The sequence below is a fragment of the Pleurodeles waltl genome, chromosome 3_1 (assembly GCF_031143425.1).
Source record: "Pleurodeles waltl isolate 20211129_DDA chromosome 3_1, aPleWal1.hap1.20221129, whole genome shotgun sequence".
NCBI classification, from domain to species: Eukaryota; Metazoa; Chordata; class Amphibia; order Caudata; family Salamandridae; genus Pleurodeles; species Pleurodeles waltl.
The window spans coordinates 412062012-412081803 of NC_090440.1; the positions used below are offsets into that span (position 1 = coordinate 412062012).

Genomic DNA, 19792 nt, shown 5'->3' on the forward strand with positions numbered 1-19792 from the left:
TACGTGTTTTCTGATCATTAATTGTTGGGTAGAAGGTGGTGAGGGTTGGTCTGTAGTCAGGTTTTCACTCTCCTCTTCTCTGTTCCACTTCCGTAGGGCTTCCCCGAGAGGTACATGCAGAAAGAAGAGAACAGGAGTGGTAAGTGGACTAGGTATTCCTGTCATATGGTAAGTATTGAGTTCCTTATCTTTTTATCCTCACTTTCTGTATTGCCACGCTTCTCGGAAGCGTGGCGGGCTGCAGCAGCTCGTCCTACCGGTCTCTGGGTTTCAGGATGTCCTCCACCTGCCTCCGTGTAGTTCTTTGGCTCCGTCCTCTGCTCCCGACGTCTGTATGGTTGTCGTCCGTCTCCTTGCTTTGATGGGATTTCACTGGTCCTTGATTGCCTCCAACTCTTTCCTCACAAACCCTGGACACCGAGAACTCCGGTAGCAGCGATTTTAACTTCCTGACGTCCCGCCGCTTGCAAACGTCCAGCCAATCACGGGGCGGTAGACTGGGCTGCCTAGGACCACCAGTGGCAGTGTCAGCACAAGTGAAGTCCGAGTATGGGCGAACAGGGTTCGGCCCGTCACAAGGAGGTGGGCAGCTATTCCTACGTAGAGGGTGTTGCAATTTCCAGTCAGCTGGTGCTGAGGGCCTGTGTCACGGTGTGTCCCGTCTGTAAAGGGAGCCACTTGAAGCTCTTACATTGCATGCACAAAGTGAGGAAACAGGCAAAGGAGACGGTGTTGATCTGTGATTTCATGGTGAACTTGTTGCCAATGATGATTCTGAGGTTTCTTGCCTGGTCAGAGGGAGTGGGTGTGGGTCCTAGGTCTGATGGCAATCAGTAGTCATTCCATGTATTACTGCTGTTGTCCAAGATCAGTACTTCCATCTTGTCTGCGTTCAGCTGCAAGCTGTTGTTCTTCATACAATCAGCGACGTTTGTCATGCATCTGTGGAAGCTGGTTCTGGTGGTAGAGGGGTCGTCCGTGAGTAAGAGGATGAGGTCGGTGTCGTCTGCGTAGGAAATTCTGTTGAGACCGTGAAATCGGAGGAGGTTGGCCAGCGGGGTTATATATGCGTTGAGGAGCATGGGGCTAGCCCTGGGGGACACCACAGGTGATCTCCTTGGGTTCAGAGCTGAAAAGTGGAAGTAGATCTTCTGGGTTCTTCGAGTGAGGAAAAAGGTGATCCATCTGAACTTGTCCCTTTGGATGTTGATGTGGTGGAGTCTTTCGATCAGCATGAGGTGGGATACATTGTCGAAGGCTGCAGAGAGGTCGAGGAGGATCAAAGCTGCTGTTTGTCCTCAGTTGAGGAAGGTTCGGATGTCGTCAGTGGCTGTGATCAGGGCAGTTTTGGTGCTATGATTGCTGTGGAAGCCAGACTGGAGGGCATCGAGTAGTTGGTTCTGCTCCAGGTATGTCATAAGTTGCTTGTTGATGATCTTTTCCAGTGCCTTCACTGGGAATGGGAGCAGGGAGTGGAAATTATTTATTTAATTTTGATATACGTATCAATTGTACATTACAGTGAGTAGGATTCCTTAGCAGATGCTAGAAGACATTTTTTATATGTCTTACCTTAAGGTATCCTGTTGTTTGTCTTCCATTTCTATCCTTATAATCTTTGCCCATTGTGACTTCTAGAATAAGTTACTTTACTTTGGTAACACATTATCTAGTAGAGACAATATCTAGCTGCAGAATCCTTACTTTTGAATTTCTCAGGAGTCATAGTGGATCCAGAAACATTTGCGTGAGTAGTACCCCTATGTGCCGTCTGCACGGACATCAGTCAGGAATCTGCAGGTAGATATTGTCTCAACCAAACGTATTAATGAAGGTAAGTAACTTGCTCATCTGATAGAGAATTCTAGCTGCAGATTCCTTACCTTTGAATAGATACCCAAGCCATACAATCCTGGTGGTGGGTTGCGGATAAATTACCTATACTAAGAAGTCCTGCAAGACTGAACACGTGAAATGAACATTTCTACAGACCTGACTGTCCAGGCATTAGTGTTTTGGAAAATGTGTGCAGAGACACCCACGTTGCTAGCGCTGAGGTTACAGCTTTTCCTCTGGTGGAATGGGCCCTTAAGCCATTCAAGAGCTGCTTTTTAGCCAGGGCGTAGCAGATCTTGATACAGAGAATGACCCCGCACTAAATAGTTTGTTTTTCTACTGCCTGACCTTTTTTTAGTTCCTATATAGCCCGCGAACAGTTGGTCGTCCACCCAGAACTTTTTTGTGTGGTCAAGGTAGAACACCAATGCTCTTTTTGGGTCCAGACGGTGGAGTTGTTCCCCTTCTTTAGAGACTGTCCTAAATGGAATGGGGTCACCACTTTCGGGAGGAAAGAGACCCTGCTGCAAAGCACCACCTTGTCCAGGAATACAGTAAAATAGGGAGGCTTGGATGATAAAGCCTGCTGCTCACTCAACCTCCGGGCAGATGTGACTGCCTCTAAAGAAGGCTGTCTTGATGGTAAGCAGCCGGATGGGACAACTGTGTAGTGGCATGATGAAGGGTGAATGGGAAGGGGGAAATATATGTACAAGCCCTTTCAGAAACCTATTTACAATATGGACTTAAATAAATAGGGTTGGTCAGGCAGCCGCAGGAAGGCAGGCAGGCAGAGCACAGAGATAACCCCCTAAGTGTGCCCAGAGTAGGGCCCTGTTGAACAAGGGTGAGAATAAAGAGGATATCATCAGAAAGAGAGGCAGAAAGAGGGTCAATAGCTTTTTCTGTACAATAATTTAACATTTTTTGCCAATGCAGGCGTATACCGCTTTGGTGGAGGGCTGCCTGGCTGGCAAGATAGCTTTTGACCTTCCTCCCGAAGTCTGTAAAGTTATCAACTGTTGCCGCTCAATTTCCACACAAGGAGGCGGAAAGATGACAAGTGTGGATGGAGGACCCTCTCCTACTACTGCGACAGAAGATCCACCCCAAAGGGGCAGCTAGATCAGAGGATCGATGCTCATTTTCAGAAGGTCGGGCTACTATGCTCTCAGTGCCCAGTCCGAAGCGACAAGGATAACTTGGGCCTGGTTGTTCCTGATCTTCTTGAGAACTCTGGGAAGAAGTGGTATGGGCATAAAGGCGAACAGGAGGCCTGAACTCCACTTGAGATAAAAAGCGTATTGTAGCGATAGCTGCCTTAGAAACTCGAACGCGCAATACTGCTGACATTGAGCGTTCTCTTCTGATGCAATATAACTAAGGCTTTTACCCCTGCTGAAAGAGTCCTTGTGCCACCTCCAAATGGAGGTGCCACTCATCATCTGCTAGGCATTGATGGCTGATTTTGTCTGCCCTGGTATTCAGAGAAGCTGGCAGGTGTTGAACCACCAGGGTTATGCCTTGCTGTTCCAGCCATGTTCAGAGATGCAGGGCCTCTTGACAAAGGGGCCAAGATCCCACCCCACTTGACAGTGGTGTTGTCCATGAACACCTGCACTAACTTCCCCTTGATAGAGGGAAGAAAAGCTTTCAATGCTAGCAAAATCGCCGGAAGCTCCAAAAGGTTGATGTGGAGTTCAGATTCTGCCAGAGACCAAAGTCCTCGGATCTCCACCTCTCCCAGATGGCTGCCCCATCCCAGGAGTGCCACATCTGTCACTAGTGTCAGATCTGTTTGGTGAAGGGAGAGGAGTCTGCCTTTGATCCAATCGCAGTTCATAAGCCACCACTGCAGGTCTCCTGCAATTCCCTCAGATATCTGGACCATGTTGGAAAGGTTCCCCTGATGCTGTACCCACTGGAATTTTAGGCTCCACTACAGAGCCTGCAAATGCCATCTGGCATGATTCACCTGCAGATGTGGGAGGCCATGAGGTCCAGCAGCCTCAGAGTCATTCTCAGAGAAATCCAGGATAGAGGCATCGTCAGTATCATAACCTGAATATTCTGGACTCTCTGCTCGGGAGGATAAGCCCAAAACTGCACTGTGTTCAGAACAGCTCCGATGAAAGGGAGAGTGTGAGAGGGAGTCAGGTGTGACTTCGGCACGTTTATAATGAACACCAGTAAATACAGGCGGTCCGCTGTAGTCTGGAGGTAGGAAACTACAGTCTGGGCTAGCCTGGATTCAACAGCCAGTCGTGGAGATTGGGGAAGACTGAAACCCCTAATCTGTGCAGATGAGCTGTGACCATTGCATCATCTTGGCGAACACCCGAGTGGCGCTGGTAAGGCCAAAGGGGAGCATGGTGAACTGAAACTGCTTGTGGTCTACCTTGAAATGTAGGTAACGTCTGTGGGCAGGCAGGGTTGGGATGTGAAAATATACATCTTGCAAGTCCAACACTACCGGCCAGTCTCCTTGGTCTAGGGCAGACAAGACCTGAGCCAAAGTGACCATCTTGAATTTATCCTTTTTGAGTAGGATATTTACGGTTTGCAGGTCTACAATAGGACGAAGACCCTTCTTCTTGATGGGAATCGAAAAGTAGCGTGAATAACAACCACTGCCTACATTTGATATCAAAACCCTTTCTATAGCTACCTTGGCCAAGGCAGCTGTAACTTCCTCTCAGAGCGGAGATAGATGATCCTCCCCAGCCAATCTTTAGTTGGTGGTACAGGGGGAGGGAGAGTTTGGAAAGGGAGGGAGTAGCCCCTCTGAATGATCTGCAAGACCTATTTGTCCTATGTTATGGACTGCCAGTGGAGAAGATAATGTTGGACTCTCCCTTCAGCTGGGCACCCATGGCATTGCAGAACCAAACTAGGAGGTTGCAGCTGCTGGGAGGGTTGGTGGCGGATGACTTCTGGCTACCAGACCCACGGGGTCGGAATGCACCACATCCATGTTCTCATACAGCTAGGGAACCTTGTGCAGCAGAGTGGCTGGCATACGACTGGTGCAGTGGCATGTCCCTTTCATAGCCACAAAAGTGTAAAAGGCAGACTGGTATTGAGGTGTCACTGAGAGGTCCAAGGACTTGGCCGTAGTCAGTCAGTCCTTGAAGGGCTCCAGCGCTGAGAGTCTGCCTTTACTACGAAGAGACAAGTCCCATCGAAGGGCATGTCCATTAGGTTGGCCTTGACATCACCTGAAAAGCCAGATGTTCTCAGCCAGATGTGGCGCTGCAAGGCCACTGTTGCGAATACCGCTCTTACCAGTGAGTTAGTTGTATCCGAGCCACACCTAATGGTGAACTTTGCCGCATTCCTCCTGGATGACCTAGGCCTCCTTCAGGACCTGTGGCAGGACTTGCGCAACCGTATTCCACCAGGTATGGGAATAAATGTCCAAAAGGCTGAAATGCTGGGTTGTAATGCCAAGAAAACATCTTCTTCCCAAGTGTGTCCAGCCTCTTGGACTCCCTGTCTGAGGGAGCGAAGGGGGATGCACCATGGGAAGTTGAGGCTTGGACTACCAAGCTCTCAGGGGTGGGGTGTTGGCTAAGGAACTAGGAACACCTGTGGCAGGACAATGGTGGCAGGCAGTTGCCCTGTTCACAGGAGTCCCTGTGCTGGGCTTGGACCAAGTTCCCTGAAGGACATCTGTCGGCACTTCATGAAAGGGAAATAGGGGTTTGGATGAGGAAGTCCCAGGCTGAAGCACTTTAGTCAAGAGGTTAGTCTTGACCTCCACCGAAGGAAGTTCGAGGTCAAGGATCTTCACTGCCCTCTTCACCACCACTGGATAAGATGCTCCCTACTCTGTAGCCATGGTGGTTGGAGAGAGCAAACCAGTATGTGGAGAGGTGCCCAGTCCACTGGCATCTCCTAGCTTCTTATACCAGTCCAATGAAGTTGAGGTTTCTAACTGGTATTCTAAAGAGTCCAGTGACCCCTCTCACTCTTCCCTTATGCCCGGTTCTCCAGAAAACACTCAGGCAATGACTTAGGATCAATGGGCCCTGCCAGGGCCAGAACAGACGTCGAGCAATGCCGTTCTGAGTCCTAGTTGTCAGGGATGAGACTGGTGCTGGCACCGGGGGCATCAACGTCAGGACTGGTGCCCAAGATGGTCATGGCAGCATAACTGACACCGATTCGGATCTGAGATCGGATCCGTGGGACCCCATCACAGCCGAGGGAGAAGCCACTGGTGCAGAACCTGATGGTGCCCCTCTGACTCCATGGGGCCTGAAGGTGCTCTGGAGGGGCCTGCCCACTCGAATACCCAGTGAATGGCCATGTAAAAGTCCTTTGCTTCTGCTGGGGTTGCTCTGGCTCCCAGAAAAGGTGGTAAGAGCAGAATCAGTCGCCTGACGGACGAGGTGAAGTTGAAGACCATTTCAACGTCTTCTTCTGTATGTGCCTCTTTCCCGAGTGTCCCGAGGAAATCAAGTAAAATGAAGAGGACTTGGGGCTTGGAGCAGTTAGGTGACCACTTCTCGATCGGGACCGAGGCCTTCTAGGAGTCGCTCTAACTGGAGTTGACTGCTGGGCTGCTAACAGCTTTAGGGACCACTCTCTCAAAGCTTTCAGCACCATGGTCCAGCAGTTCGAGCACAACTTCGAGTCGTGGTCACAGTCGAGACACCATAAGCACATCAAGTGTGGGTCCGTTACCGACATGGCGCAGAGACAAGAGCCACATGGCTTGAAACCTGCCTTCCGAGAAGACACACTTCAAAAAGTAGCTCACAAAAAGTAAAAAACAAAACTGTCAAAAAGAGAGAGAGGGGTAGCGCTTCTCCAGATCAGCGCTAACTGGAGCGTAAAGAAAAGAACTGATGTCCGTGCGCCGGGGTGTCGCCTATATAGGTGATAGCGACTTCACTTCTGGAGTCAATGACGCCAACGACACCTGGCAGAACTGAACTAAGCCAACCAGTGGTGCACAGGGGTACTGCTCATGCAAAAGTTTCCAGATCCAGTCTGATGCCATGGAAATGCAAAGTTAGCTAATCTGCAGCTAGAAGTCTTTATCAGATTGAATGAGATAATGTGGGAGACCTCAAAGATGATGCCCTTTTGTTTTCCAGGCACATTTCACGAACTTCTGTAGGAGGATTTTATCCAACACACCAACAATTTGCACAGTCTTTTGAGAGTAAATTATCCCCTGCACTATTATCGTTATCATCCACAGCATCCTTCAGCAATCAATTCGGGACCATAAAGGCATCATATTCTGACCCTGAAAGGTCCTCCATTCTCTGAAGGTACTCTTGCCTAGAACACTGAGTCAGAGTGTATTCAGATTCCTTAAAGTCAGACCGGGTTTTCTTTTTTTCAGAGTTTTAGAAATGTTTTGCTGGTGTAATATCCAAAATTCATAGCAATATCAACATCGTCAGCATTGCTGAGGCTGGAGGGACCAATACTGCAGCAGAAGTTGAGATCAACTTCATGCATGGCATTTAAGGTGTGCACCCTGAATATCAGACATAGATATTATGGTATAGAAATATCAAGAACAAAACATTAAAACCAAAATACTGAAAGGTAAATAAGTACAGATTTTCTATACCAAACGCCACATATATTTGCCGTGACAATTTCATCAAGGTATGTAGATGTTGGGTTAGGAACAGTAAAGCTATACTGTCTCTCTAAGCACCTCCCTGGTGATATTTTGGTCATAATATTCTTGGGTTACGATATTCCTATCCTCGATATTCAGTAGTACAATCGCCATGGAAGCCAGCTGTGAAGGAAAAGAAGTAGTCAACGCCATAGACTCTGTTGCAATGTCAGCTGATGCTGCAAGTTTCAAAGCCAACTTGGAGGATCCAGGAGGGACCACAGTGGATGATGGGCTTCATTTAGCATTACTGACTTCTGAAAAGCTTCCTTCTGCTAAGAAGGTGTCCCTTTAAGCTATTTCCTATAAGGTAGTGATAGTCTGAGTAGTTAAGATGTTTTTTGTGTGACATTGATGATGACAAGTGATCTTTTCTCAGTTTCTTGTGGTGCTCAGAAGAACAGTTCATGGAATGGGTGTGAAAGTGCTTGTGATCCTGTGACCTGGAAGGTGGCCATAACTTGCTCTTAAACAAAGCCACAATGAGCTTAGCCTTTATCTCCCTTATGAATAGGGGTACATACATCATGTGATGTTTCCAAACATACACTGACTTTCTGCAAGGAACATTGAGCCTAAAAGACATTAATTTTGGGGAACGACATGCTCGACATGCTCCTCAACAAAACAATTTCTCAACAAACAGGTCAAAACCTTACAGTCAAAACAGCTGAATGGAATTACACCAAATTTGGAAGAAAGCTAGATTTTTACCCAGAAAAATATGTTTTTTGTGATTTGCTTGAAATCCATTCAGTAGTTTTTCAGAAATTAGGGTTAAGAATTTATAGATATCTGTCACCGCAGGAGCACTGCAGGACTGGCAGATCAAAAGATAAGATCTGATTGCCTCTTTTCTCAAGGCAGAATAAGTGAAAATCCTAACTATAATCTGGGAGGCCTAGTTCAGGTGCTGCACACAGTTCTCTTTTCAGTGTTTGGAAAGCTTTCTCACAGTCTGGGGACCAGGGAACTTTGTTTAGCACCTCTGTGTGAGGTTCTGGAGTGAACGTGCCATTAGGGAAAAATTTGGTATCCAGTGTCTGCAGTAGCCCGCTACTCCAAGGAAAGCCCTCACCTCTCTTTGCGTGTGTGGTTTGGGAAATTGCCTGATGACAGCTATCCTATCGGGCACTGAGAATCTTTATGGAGGGGCACTGAAAAGAAGGCATTGCTCAAATCTAGGATTGCGAAATGGGATCCTGGACAAAATGGTGCCAGGGTTTGGGACTACTGGAAATGATGAGACCACTACCTTGTTCAGTTCGCGGAGGTCTTGTATGAATCTGTATACCAGGGCCCCATCTGGCTCCTTGGAGGCCTTCTTCACCAGAAGGATAGGAGTGTTGCAGGGGCTATCCTGTATTTCCCTCAATACCCATTGCTGCAGGAGATCTTGTATTACTGAGGCTCTCCCTCCTTTGAAATTTTGTATTGTGGGACTTGCGGCAGTGATGCACCAGGTCGCAATGTTATATGTACCGGGAGGTAATCTAGTACCCTCATTGTTCACTCCCTATGCCAAGACCTTGCTTGGGACGGAGTAATTCCGTGTGGTTTTCCCTGGGGACTACACCTTATGAATGCCTGTAACAATAGTCCATTTGCCCTGCTTTCTAGGAATAACCTTATGGGTGAGCAGCAGATGGTACACTGCAATATGCATAGCAAGTCCCTACCTATCAAATTTATAGGGCAGTTATTTACTAAAAACAAATTGGTAGTCAACAGAGATGGGGCCAACTACTAACTTCAGGGGTTGTGACAAATATTTGTCTGGTATGTCAGATACCTTCAGCATCGATCTTGTTGCACCTATGTCAGCCAGGAAGGGAACAATCTTACTCAGCACAGTCGCCTCCACATATGGGCTTTCTTGGTCCATGGGTATTACTGGAGTCGTCAGCACCTTTTCTTTGTGATGCACCCGCAGAAGTATGTTTCTTGTGGTGGTGGGGGTAAGGTGGGTAACCCCAACTGCCATCATCCTCACATGACCATTGTCTGCCACCATTTCTTGGTGGTGGTGGATGCTGGAGAACCTGTATTGGACCACAGTGAGATTGTGTGGCATTAGTAGAGGCATCAAATAATTTGTCATGTGTAAGGTGGTGGTGCACTCCGCGGTTGCCTCTGCTGACTCCTGCCCCTGGGTCCCCTGTCTAACAGGGGGCACTCAGCTTTCCAGTGTTCTTGCTGGTTACAGTGGAAGCATGTTGTGCAGGGAGGGGGCTGGGAGGATGCCCTCTCATTCGATCCCTGCCCCTGCCTCTACCCCTGCGATTCAGCCAAATTTCAAGGCACAAATATGGTATAGGCCAAAGACAAATAACAGCAGTATACCCCACAGCAAAACAACACCATGCGAAAAGGAGGGTTCCCAGGAGCAGGAGGAGCAGCTCTTGAACCAGCTAGTGGCGTTGGGACAACAGGTAAACATAGCCTGGTTCTTGCCAACTCTTTTGCCCCTCCCTTGTTATAAGACAGGGGAGAGCTTATGCATACCACACCTACCAGTCGCGGGCACCAAGGCTGCACCATGGTGCAGAAGGTACAGCCAGGGTAGCGGCCCAGTCAACTATTCTGGACAGCGACTTATGCTCTGTGCTAAGAAGACTTGGCCTTTCTAAAGCTTGTGAGGGCACTATCAAGAATGTTGCAGGGGCTAACATATATGTAGGCACCAGTAAATGCTGCACCACTGTCGAATTGAGACGTGGACCTAAGGTGTTGTCAAGAAGTATGGTAGGGACATGGGGGTTTTCTTCGTATGTGGTGATTCAGCATATTTTTACTTTCCGGCTGAATGGTATGACACCTGCTACCCTGCCTTAGTGCTACCACGAATTTCCCACATTACCAACATGTCTCAGCTAGAAGGTTTGGCCCGCCACAGGCCCTGCTGGGCAAGAGCTGCCACCTGGATAGATTGGGCCATATCAGTCATAGGCGTTATGGTGCCTCTGCTGAGAATGATATACTCCACAAATAGAATACATCAGCTGGCAGGGTTAATAGAGGACTTGGCAGACTCCACAGCGGCAGCCCTGTGAAATATAACAGAGGAATGGACCAACATAAAGGCTGTCGTGATTCAGAACAGGGTTGCATTAGACATCATCTTGGCTAAAGATGGTGGGGTCTGTCATGTGATCCATCAGAGCTGCTGTGCATATCGTCTGGACAACAGCAAGAAGACAAATAAAGCTATAGGGAACATCAAGAATGTCCAGAAAGAAGCCAGGGATGTGCGTGTGGGAACATCAGGAATGTCCAGAAAGAAGCCAAGGATGTGCCTGTCTCCAGAAACCTCAGTGGAAAACGGGGAATACTAGGTGCATGATTCCGCAATCGGGAATCTTGGTTGATAGAGGCACTGGTAATAGGAACAGTGGCGTTAATAACATTGTTGTTACGCCGTGGGTCTGTAATCCACCAGTGGCGCTCCATTTTGTCCCACGGTCTGATTTTCAGCATGTAGGGCCTGCCGCTGGCCATTTGTCTGTCGGCAGCATCCTTCGCTTGTGCAGCGGTGAGGTTGGGCGGACCGGGGTCGGGACGCGGATCTCGCCGTGGTCACTGCATGCTTTGTTCTTGCGTCACGAGTGGCCCCCGTGACGCATATCTAATACTTATATGTTTCTTTGGTTCTGGGGTGGCAGTTTTTTGGTTTTGAAAGCCATACTTTCTTTGTCCTAAAATGCTTGTTGTTCCCAGCACTGTTCTTTTCTTTTGTTAGTCCCTTTCCAAGTTTTGCCTGGTTTACACTATGACACTTTCCCATCCTAACATGACGTTTTTCCTTTTTCCTGTTGGTTCACTTCCTGTTTTCTGGGATATAAGAAGCTTGAGTTTCTTTCTTCTTTGCATTGCAGGACACTTGTGTGTTCCTGCTGTGGATTGTTCCTGCCTGTTTTTCCTTGTAGATTCTTGATATTCCAGTTCTTGGAGTCCTGAGTTCTACTGTACCTTTTCTGATCTTCTGGAGGTTTTTTCCCTAACTGTTTTTTCCTCTGGAGCTCCTTCTGGAGGGCACAGACTGCTTGGGCATCCATCCTGCCAGCAGTACCGAGGCTAACGGAAGGGGTCGCCCTTATCTTGGCCAGACCAGGACGTGGAAGATCTGAAGCCGTACTCTACCTACATCTGACAGAAGCAGTAAGAGAAAAGTGAATCGTGACAATTGTATGCTGGTACAAGCATGCCCCGCTTGTATAAGGATAGTGTTAGAAAGGTGTTGTAGTGAGGATACCGTTTATTACCAACACCTCCCAAAAAGAGGCTGTCTCAAGATAGGTGGTGCCCAGAAAATGGCCCTGCTGCAAGAACATGTGTAGGGTATCACTGATTATCAGAGGGCGGAATGTGGAATTACATTTTATTTGGAATCCATTTTGGCCTGCTAGGCCTTGTGATACTCAATAACAGGACCTGTTAGCTGAACAGCTCATGACCTTGGTGAACCGTGTTTACTGATCTTTTCTTCTTGCTCGGAACGCATTATGATGCAAGGCTTACTACCAGAACAGACCTCATGAAACATCATTGCACGCTGGCTGATGCAATATGTATTAAGAAATGTATTGTCCTGTGTAGGAGCTGCTCACGCACGGTGGAAGAGTCCATTTTACAATATGAGGCACGTAGGCCATGTTTTGTAACTTCCTTTACTGTATTTTACTTGAGCTTATGTACTGAGTTAGGAAAGATTAACAGTAATGCTTTCTTTAATGTTCGAGAAATAATCACATGTTAGTCTGGAGAATTAATGAGATACATGAACACGCCTTGTGGTTTGCAGAGATAAAAGATCATGTATGACTTCGTTAATTCGAACTGATTGAACTTGGCCTCTCAGGCCAGTGGTTCCGATGTACATAAATAAAACCATTTTATCCTTACTGAGCTAGTTGGTCTTTGGCTTTTTTCCTGGATCTGAAAAGGCTTCGAAAGCAGCACTTGCGCAACCATATGGGTATAACAGCCCAAAAGGCATGCGGTGTTCACAGACCACAGTGCCAGACTGGAGGAAAAAAACAACTTCGTTCCAAGGTGATCCAGCCTTTTGGATTCCCTATACAGAGGAGCGGAAGGGAACACGCCATTAAATGTTGAGGCTTGGATGACCAAGCTCTCAGGGGTAGGGTGTTAGGTCATGAACGCTGGGTCATTAGGAGAAGACCTATGGCCGCGGGCTGCTGTCCTGTTCACAGGAGCCCCTGTGCTGGGTTTGGACCAGGTCCCTAGCAGGACATCAGTGAGGGCTTCATTGAAGGGCAAAAGGGGTTCTGACATGAAAGCCCCAGGCTGACACACCTCAGTCAGACAGTTAGTCCTGAAAGCCACCGAAGGCAGCTCAAGGCCCAATACCTCGGCCGCTCTCCACACCATCATGGAATAAGATGTCCCTTCCTCCGTAGCCATGGTAGAGGGAGAAAGCATACCAGTTTCAGGGGAGGTATCCAGACCGCTGGCTTCACCCAGCTCCTGAGCCCAGTCCATAGGGTCTTCAAGCTGGTATTCTAAAGGGCCCAGTGACCCCTCATTACTCACACCAAACTCATACCCATAAGAATAAGGGTCAGGATCTGACTAAGGGAGCAAGGTCCCCGCCAACAATGCCATTTCGGCTGCATGCCGGAATTGGCAATGAGTATGAGATTGACACCACCCAGTTGGCGTCAGGAGCGTCCACGCTAGAACCATCGCCGGGAAAGGTTGCAATAGTACGACCGACATTGGTTCGGATCTGGAAGCGGATCCCTGGGTGCCCCCTGGAGCTGAGGCTGAAGTGGCTAGCATGGACCCCAAAGGGGCCCCTGCTGACCCTGCAGGACCCAAAGGTCCTCTAACAGGGGCGGACTGCCTAAAGATGAGAAGCATGGACTCGTAAAATTCCTTCAATTGGGCAGGGGTGGCTCTAGCTCCCAGAAACTCAGGGAGGTGCGGTGCTGACGCAGAAGTAGGCTTCGAGGACGGAAGCTTAAAGTGGCAACAATCTTTCTCCCACATTGCATCATCCGAGGGATGGGGTGAAGTCGAAAAACGGTTGTGCTTCTTCGACTTCTTCTTATGCTTCCCCGAGTATCCCGACGATTTTGAATGGGATGAAAACGAGTGATGAGGGTTCCGCGAGCAGTCTCAGGACCTTCCTGTAGACCGGGAGCGATGCAGACCCCAAGTAGCCTTAGGGAGTGCTTCCTCAAAACCTTCGGGTTCATGGCCTAGCACTCAGAGCATGACTTCAGGTCATGGTCGCGCTCCAAACAACAGAGACATATGAGGTGTGGATCCGTCACGGACATCATCTGGTGACAAGAGTTGCATGGCTTGAAGCCGGTCTTCCGTGACAACATCCTGGATGCACCAAGAAGTAAAAAAAACTTTGACAAAAGGTCAAAAGGCCAGTCAAAAAGCGACTGTAGGGGTAGCTCTCTTGGGATTTGCACGTAGGCTGGCATGGAAAGAAAAGAACTGATGTCAGTGCCCCAGGGTGATGCCTATATATGACTTGTGACATCATATCCGGCGAACACGACGCCAACGATGGATGTGGAGTCGACCGATGCCACCTGACAGTGTGCACGGGTACTGCTCAAAGAAAAATCTCTGAATCCAAACTGACGCGTGGGGTAAAGAATCTGCAACTAGAAGTCTGTATCAGATGAAGATTATCAATAAACAAACAAGGAGTAAACGCTGCCCAAGGCAACTGAAACCATCTGAAATCAAAAGTGCAGCACATTTTGTTGAGGCTGCCTTTGTATCACATTCTGTGCTTGCTCTCTTTCACAACCTGTGGAAGCTTTTACATAAGATATACAAGCATAGCATCTAAGAAATCTGACTGTACCAAAGTGAATAAGTGTGTCTTTGTATCAAGACTACAGAATAACAATCAGTTTTAAAACTGAAGATTGCATGACCTGCTACTTTTTCTGAATTTGGGAGTACTGTATCCACCACAAATAAAAGCGATCAACAAGGTAGAATAAATATTTTTATGGATAGCTGTTTTACTAGCCAGTATAAGAACAAAGTACTTTTATATGTGAGGATAAGTACAGAACAAGGTATAATTGCCACCTGTTAAGGAAAGGAGTCACAGTTAGGAAAGGAATTAAAAACTGTTGACAATCCAAAAAGCTAGGTAAATGACAGTGTTTGGTACTTACCAATCCAAGCTTTTTGCTTAGCCCTCTGAAATTACTCTTTCTGGCGAGAGACGAAAAGGCATCACTCAGCTTCCCTGGATAATAATGTTACATGTAAATAAAGTAAACAATTTAATTGTAAAATATAGAAATGCAATGCAGAAGTGAGGAAAACGTAATACCTATCCTGGCCAGCGGTGGCTGCTCCGCAATGTTTATTATCATTTTAGTTTTAAAGGGGCGGGCTATGGGGATGACGAGCATGGAGGGGGAGTGGTGTTCACTACCCCCAGTGCGCTTGTGTGTTTGGCTGGCTGTCTTAGGATGGCCAAACAAACATGCGCACTGAGCTCACTCCAACCTGGCATTGTGCTGCCGGGTTGGAGAGAGCAGGTACAGGCTCCCAGTCTGCCCAGGTGCTCTGGCCAATCCTAACACTGCCCTCTGCTGCCAGCAGCACGAGAGCAGCGTTAGGATTGGCCACAGGGCAGGCTGGGGGCCTGTGCCTGTAGTGCAGCCTGAAGACCGACAAAGAGGTGGGGACTCAGGAGTCAGGTAAGGTTTTTTCTTCTAAATTTAAATTTGTTGTTGTCATCTGTCCCCCCTCTCGCCCCACTCCTTTACCCCGCAGTGAGCCGCGCTTGGTCCTGCTCTAGTTTCAATGTTTGCAACATGATGGGAACAAGCAAAGTGGGATTTTGGTGGGTTGTAGTGACATGACATTTCAAAATTTCTTCAACTTTTGTAAATTTGTGCATGATACCTTCTCCATTTTGCCACAATGGCTTTCGAGCAAGGAGACCTTTCACACATTCTACTAGTCTAACAACAGCACTCAGAAAAGTAGTTACTACAACTTGCATCATTAAGGAGCCTTAGTTTTCTACTTTCTATTTCCCTTGTATGTTGCCATCTTGTCATAAAGTGACGGTGCTCATTTAAAACGTTTGGTTTTCTCCGATGATCTCATGAGCCTACGTACGAGCGATCAATCGTGTGCCCCAGGTATCTACTGCAGGATCCTTAACATTTTATGCTACGCAGCATTAATTTTGTCACACTAATTATACAGGTTGTATCAATAGCAATCACACAATTCTTTGCTCATACGTCACTGCAACTTACTACAAATATACCAGTAGTAATACTGTCAGGGTCTCTGACACAGTTTGAGAAGCATCTTATAAAATGCAACCGCTGGCAAACACAGACTTTTTATGGAAAGTCCAGGTACAATTCACAACACAAAAAAACAAGCATTGGAGAAGCCAATAGGTCTTGCTCATGCAAGACCTATTGGATTTGGCAATGGGTTTTTGCCTTGTTGTACACCAGCATGACTGCTGTTCAGCTTAGCTAAAAGCTACTGGGTTGGAGTGTCCTAAAGTGGAGTTGGGGTGTAGAGTGTCGCAGACTGGATTTGCTGGAGCAGAGTGTTGTAGATAGTGCAGAGGTGTAGAGTGGGGTGAAATAGGGTGGACTGGATTGGAGTAGACTGGGAGGGATTGGATTGGATTGGGGTAAAGTGGGGTGGACTGGAGTGGGTGTACTGGATAGGGTAGATTGGATTTGGGTCAGTTGGAGTGGGATGAATTGGAATGGGATGAATTAGATTGGTTTGGGGTGGATTGGGGTGGGTGAATTAGAGTGGGACGCTTTGAAGGGGGAGGATTACAATGGACTGGATTGGGGTGGAGTGGACTTGACTGGAGGGGGATGGATGAGGCTGGAGTTGGGTGGACTGTATTGCATTAGAGTGGGGTGGATTGTAATGGAGTGGGGTGGATTTGACTGGAGTGGGGTGGGCTGTATTGGAATAGGTTTCATTATATTGGGGTGACTGGATTGGAATGGGTGGATTAGATTGGAGTGGGTGGATTGCAGTGTGATGGGTCGGATGGATTGGACGGACTGGTATGGACTGGACTGGGTAGAGGGGGTAGATTTGACTGGATAGGGGTGGATTGGACTGGAGTGAAGTGCAATGGGTTGGAGAGAGGTGGTCTGGGTGGGGTGGACAGGAGTAGGGTGGATTGGGGTGGGGTGGATTGGATTGGGTGGGTTGGATTGGGGTGAGGTTGTCTGGAGGGGGTGGAATGGAGTGAGGTGGAATGCAGTAGGGTGGACTGGATTGGCGTGGGGTGTATTGGAGAGGAGAGAATTGGATTTTAATCAAGTGGAATGGACTGGACTAAGGTGTATTGGATTAAGTGGAATGGATGGGGTGGATTGTACTAAGGTTGATTAGACTGATGTGGACTGGATTAGAGTGGGGTGTGGAGGACTGGGGTGGGGTGGATTCAACTGAGGTGGATTGGAAAGGGCTGGGGTGAGGTAGATGTGAATGGGCTGGGGTGGATTGGAGTGGGGCAAATTGGAGTTGGCTGGATTGGGGAGGATTGGATTTGGTGTGGGGTGGATTGGTTTGGAGTGGGGTGCATTGTGTTGTGGCGAGGTAGACTGGAATGGAGTGGGATGGATTGGAGTGGGGTGGATTGTTCTGGATTGGAGTGGGGCAGATTGTTTTGGATTGGAGTTGGGCAGACTGTGGTGGACTGGAATTGTGTGGGATGTATTGGGGTGAGGTGGATTAGATTGGAGTGGGGTAGATTAAATTGGGCTGGGGTGGATTGGATTGGTATGCAGCATACTGGATTGGAATGGGGTGGACTGAAGTGGGGTAAACTGGGATGGAGTGGGAGGATTGGGGTGAGGTGGACTGGACTGGAGTCAGGCCGATTGCAATGGGGGAGACTGGAGTAGGGCAGATTGGAGTGATGCAGATTAGAATAGTGAAGACTGGAGTAGAGTCGATTCAGGGTGGGGGACATTGCTTTGGACTGGAGTGGGGCAGATTGTTTTAGAATGGAGTGGAGCAGACTGTTTTGGACTGGAGTGCAGCAGACTGGAGAGGGGCAGATGGTTTTGGATTGAAGTGGGGGCAGATTGTTCTAGACTGGAGTGGGGCAGGCTGGAGTGGGGAACAGTGAAGTAGGGCAGATTGTTCTGGACTGGAGTGGGGAGATTGGAGTTGGGCAGACTGTTTTGGAGTGTGGCGTATTAGATTGGATTGGGTGAGTGGTCTGGAGTGGGGTGGGTTTGACTGAGTGGGCTGGATTGGTGTGGGATGCGCTGGGGTGGACTGGCGGGGATGGGTTGGACTGGGTGTTCTGCATGATTATGTGTTAAAGCATCATTTCAGAAATTACACATAAGAAAGAAACAAGGTTGCTGTCAAATATTTAGAACAAGATAATTGTCATCTTCTGAGAACAGCATCCACGAACAAAAACAAAAGAAAACATGAGTGCAAAGTAAGAAAAGACAACTTGGCAAAATTAAAGTAAGTTAACTATAAAAATATAAATCTTTGCAATTTTGTTTGTCCTGCTGGGCAAGTTTTTGCTAGTCACTTGCCTTCTGTTTTCATGGCATTAGAACTTAAAAAAAACAAAATAGCACGTCAATCATGTAGGGAGCAGTGGTCGGGCATTGATTAAGTTGAATCAATCAGTGCTTGGTCCTTGCTCCACGGAAAGGAACGAAAATGATGATAGGTCTGTATTGACCAATTACAAGGCTGTAAAATGGGAAGTAACGGGCGGGCTCCAAGTCCTTTTTGTTAATAACAGTATGTCACAAGAGAGACGCAAGCGCTAGGGCATGTTCTCGTGGGCCCGACCCTAAGAAGAACAAAGATTATGCTGTGGAGAAAACCCCAAATGCATGAACAAAGCAATGTTCTGTTATTCTCCTACATAAGACCCCACACCACATATGTCAACTATATTTAGTGACAATATATATGAACAAGCCACCCGAAATATCACAATGCAGCACACTGGACACTGCACTTCTTTTCCACAAATTCATTTTTTCCAGGGCCTGCTGGCGCCCAATGCCAACCAGACAGATGTCATGCTGTAGATAATATATAGGACATATAAAGACGTTTTCTGATGCTAGTGTCAGTTCTGCATAGATTTCTGTTGTGCACCACAGAGGTCAGGGCAAAAGAAAAAAAGAACCTGATCACAAAAGCACCACCAGAGGATTAGCACACCCTCTGAAGACCAGAAAACGAAGGTAACGAGGATTCTGCAGAAACTTTGCAACCAGCGCAAAAAGTGTCACCAAAGGTAAGTAACTTATTTTTGTGATAACTGGGCGGGGAATCAAGAGCTCCCATATCTGTTAAACAATATCCCAGTTCCACGGGACACAGCTTTCTTTCAGCAGCAACAGTCCCTTCTGACAAGGATGGAGTGGGCTGAAAGAAAGGCCAGGGTGAAATGGGAGACTTTGATGCTCCTCTTTAAAAGAGTTGGGCTGGATGCAACAAGTTTCTAACTCTACTACCTCAGCGCACAGGTGCAGTACTGGCACTTCCTACCTACCTGCCAACCACGTGTAGCTGTTGAGAGCAAAATAGCTGCTCTATACAAACTCATCACTTATGTTTGCGCAGAGAATAGGCGCCTGAGTAAGAATATTAATCTGCTTAGAGTTGAGGTATGGGCTTGGCAGTGTTTGTTAACCAAGGTGGGGTTGAACCTTGTGTTTGCCCCCAGCATGCCCAAAGTATATAGACCATGCTGCTGCCTATCTGCGAGCACGCCGTGGCAGCATAACTGCAGACTCTTGGCCTTTGTTGTCTAGGGGCTCTTTATCAGGAGTGCAGTTTTATATCCCAGGAAGTCATCATGCGGTGGGACACACATACAGTGCTGGATATGTTCCTATATAATGGCTCTGGGCAGCAGGTAAAAAACAAGGGCCCACTCTTTCTACAACAGCCACCCACATTCATACTACTTGACATTGTCTGCACTTTTACATCCTCTAAATGCCTGGCCTCTTGCATATACAATGCAACCCAAACAACCCTTAAAGTTGCTCCAGCGACAGAGAGAAGGCAAAGGGACGCGGATCTCCTGACAGATCACAATGGACATATTGCTGCGCACAAACAGGGACTCCGTCCCCAAATTAGAGGCTTGGACTGATACATTACATACATCTGCACAGGTTATACCATGCGCCTGCCAAGCTAGACAGGCTGTGACTGAAACACTCAATACACTGCCTGAGATGAGGGGCAAAAAAGGTGGACTTCTGGCATATAGTATGGACTGTTCAGGCATTAGGGAGTACT

General features: G+C 47.7%; 1 protein-coding gene across 2 annotated transcripts in view; it reads right to left on the minus strand.

Moving 5' to 3' along the window:
- VPS33B (VPS33B late endosome and lysosome associated) overlaps positions 1 to 19792 on the minus strand; it is a 691895-nt gene that overhangs the window by 145120 nt on the left and 526983 nt on the right. For both annotated transcript variants that reach the window (XM_069222652.1, XM_069222653.1), the window contains one exon: positions 14659 to 14732. In XM_069222652.1, coding sequence (XP_069078753.1) covers positions 14659 to 14732 — 74 coding nt within the window. The remainder of the gene's footprint in view (positions 1 to 14658; positions 14733 to 19792) is intronic.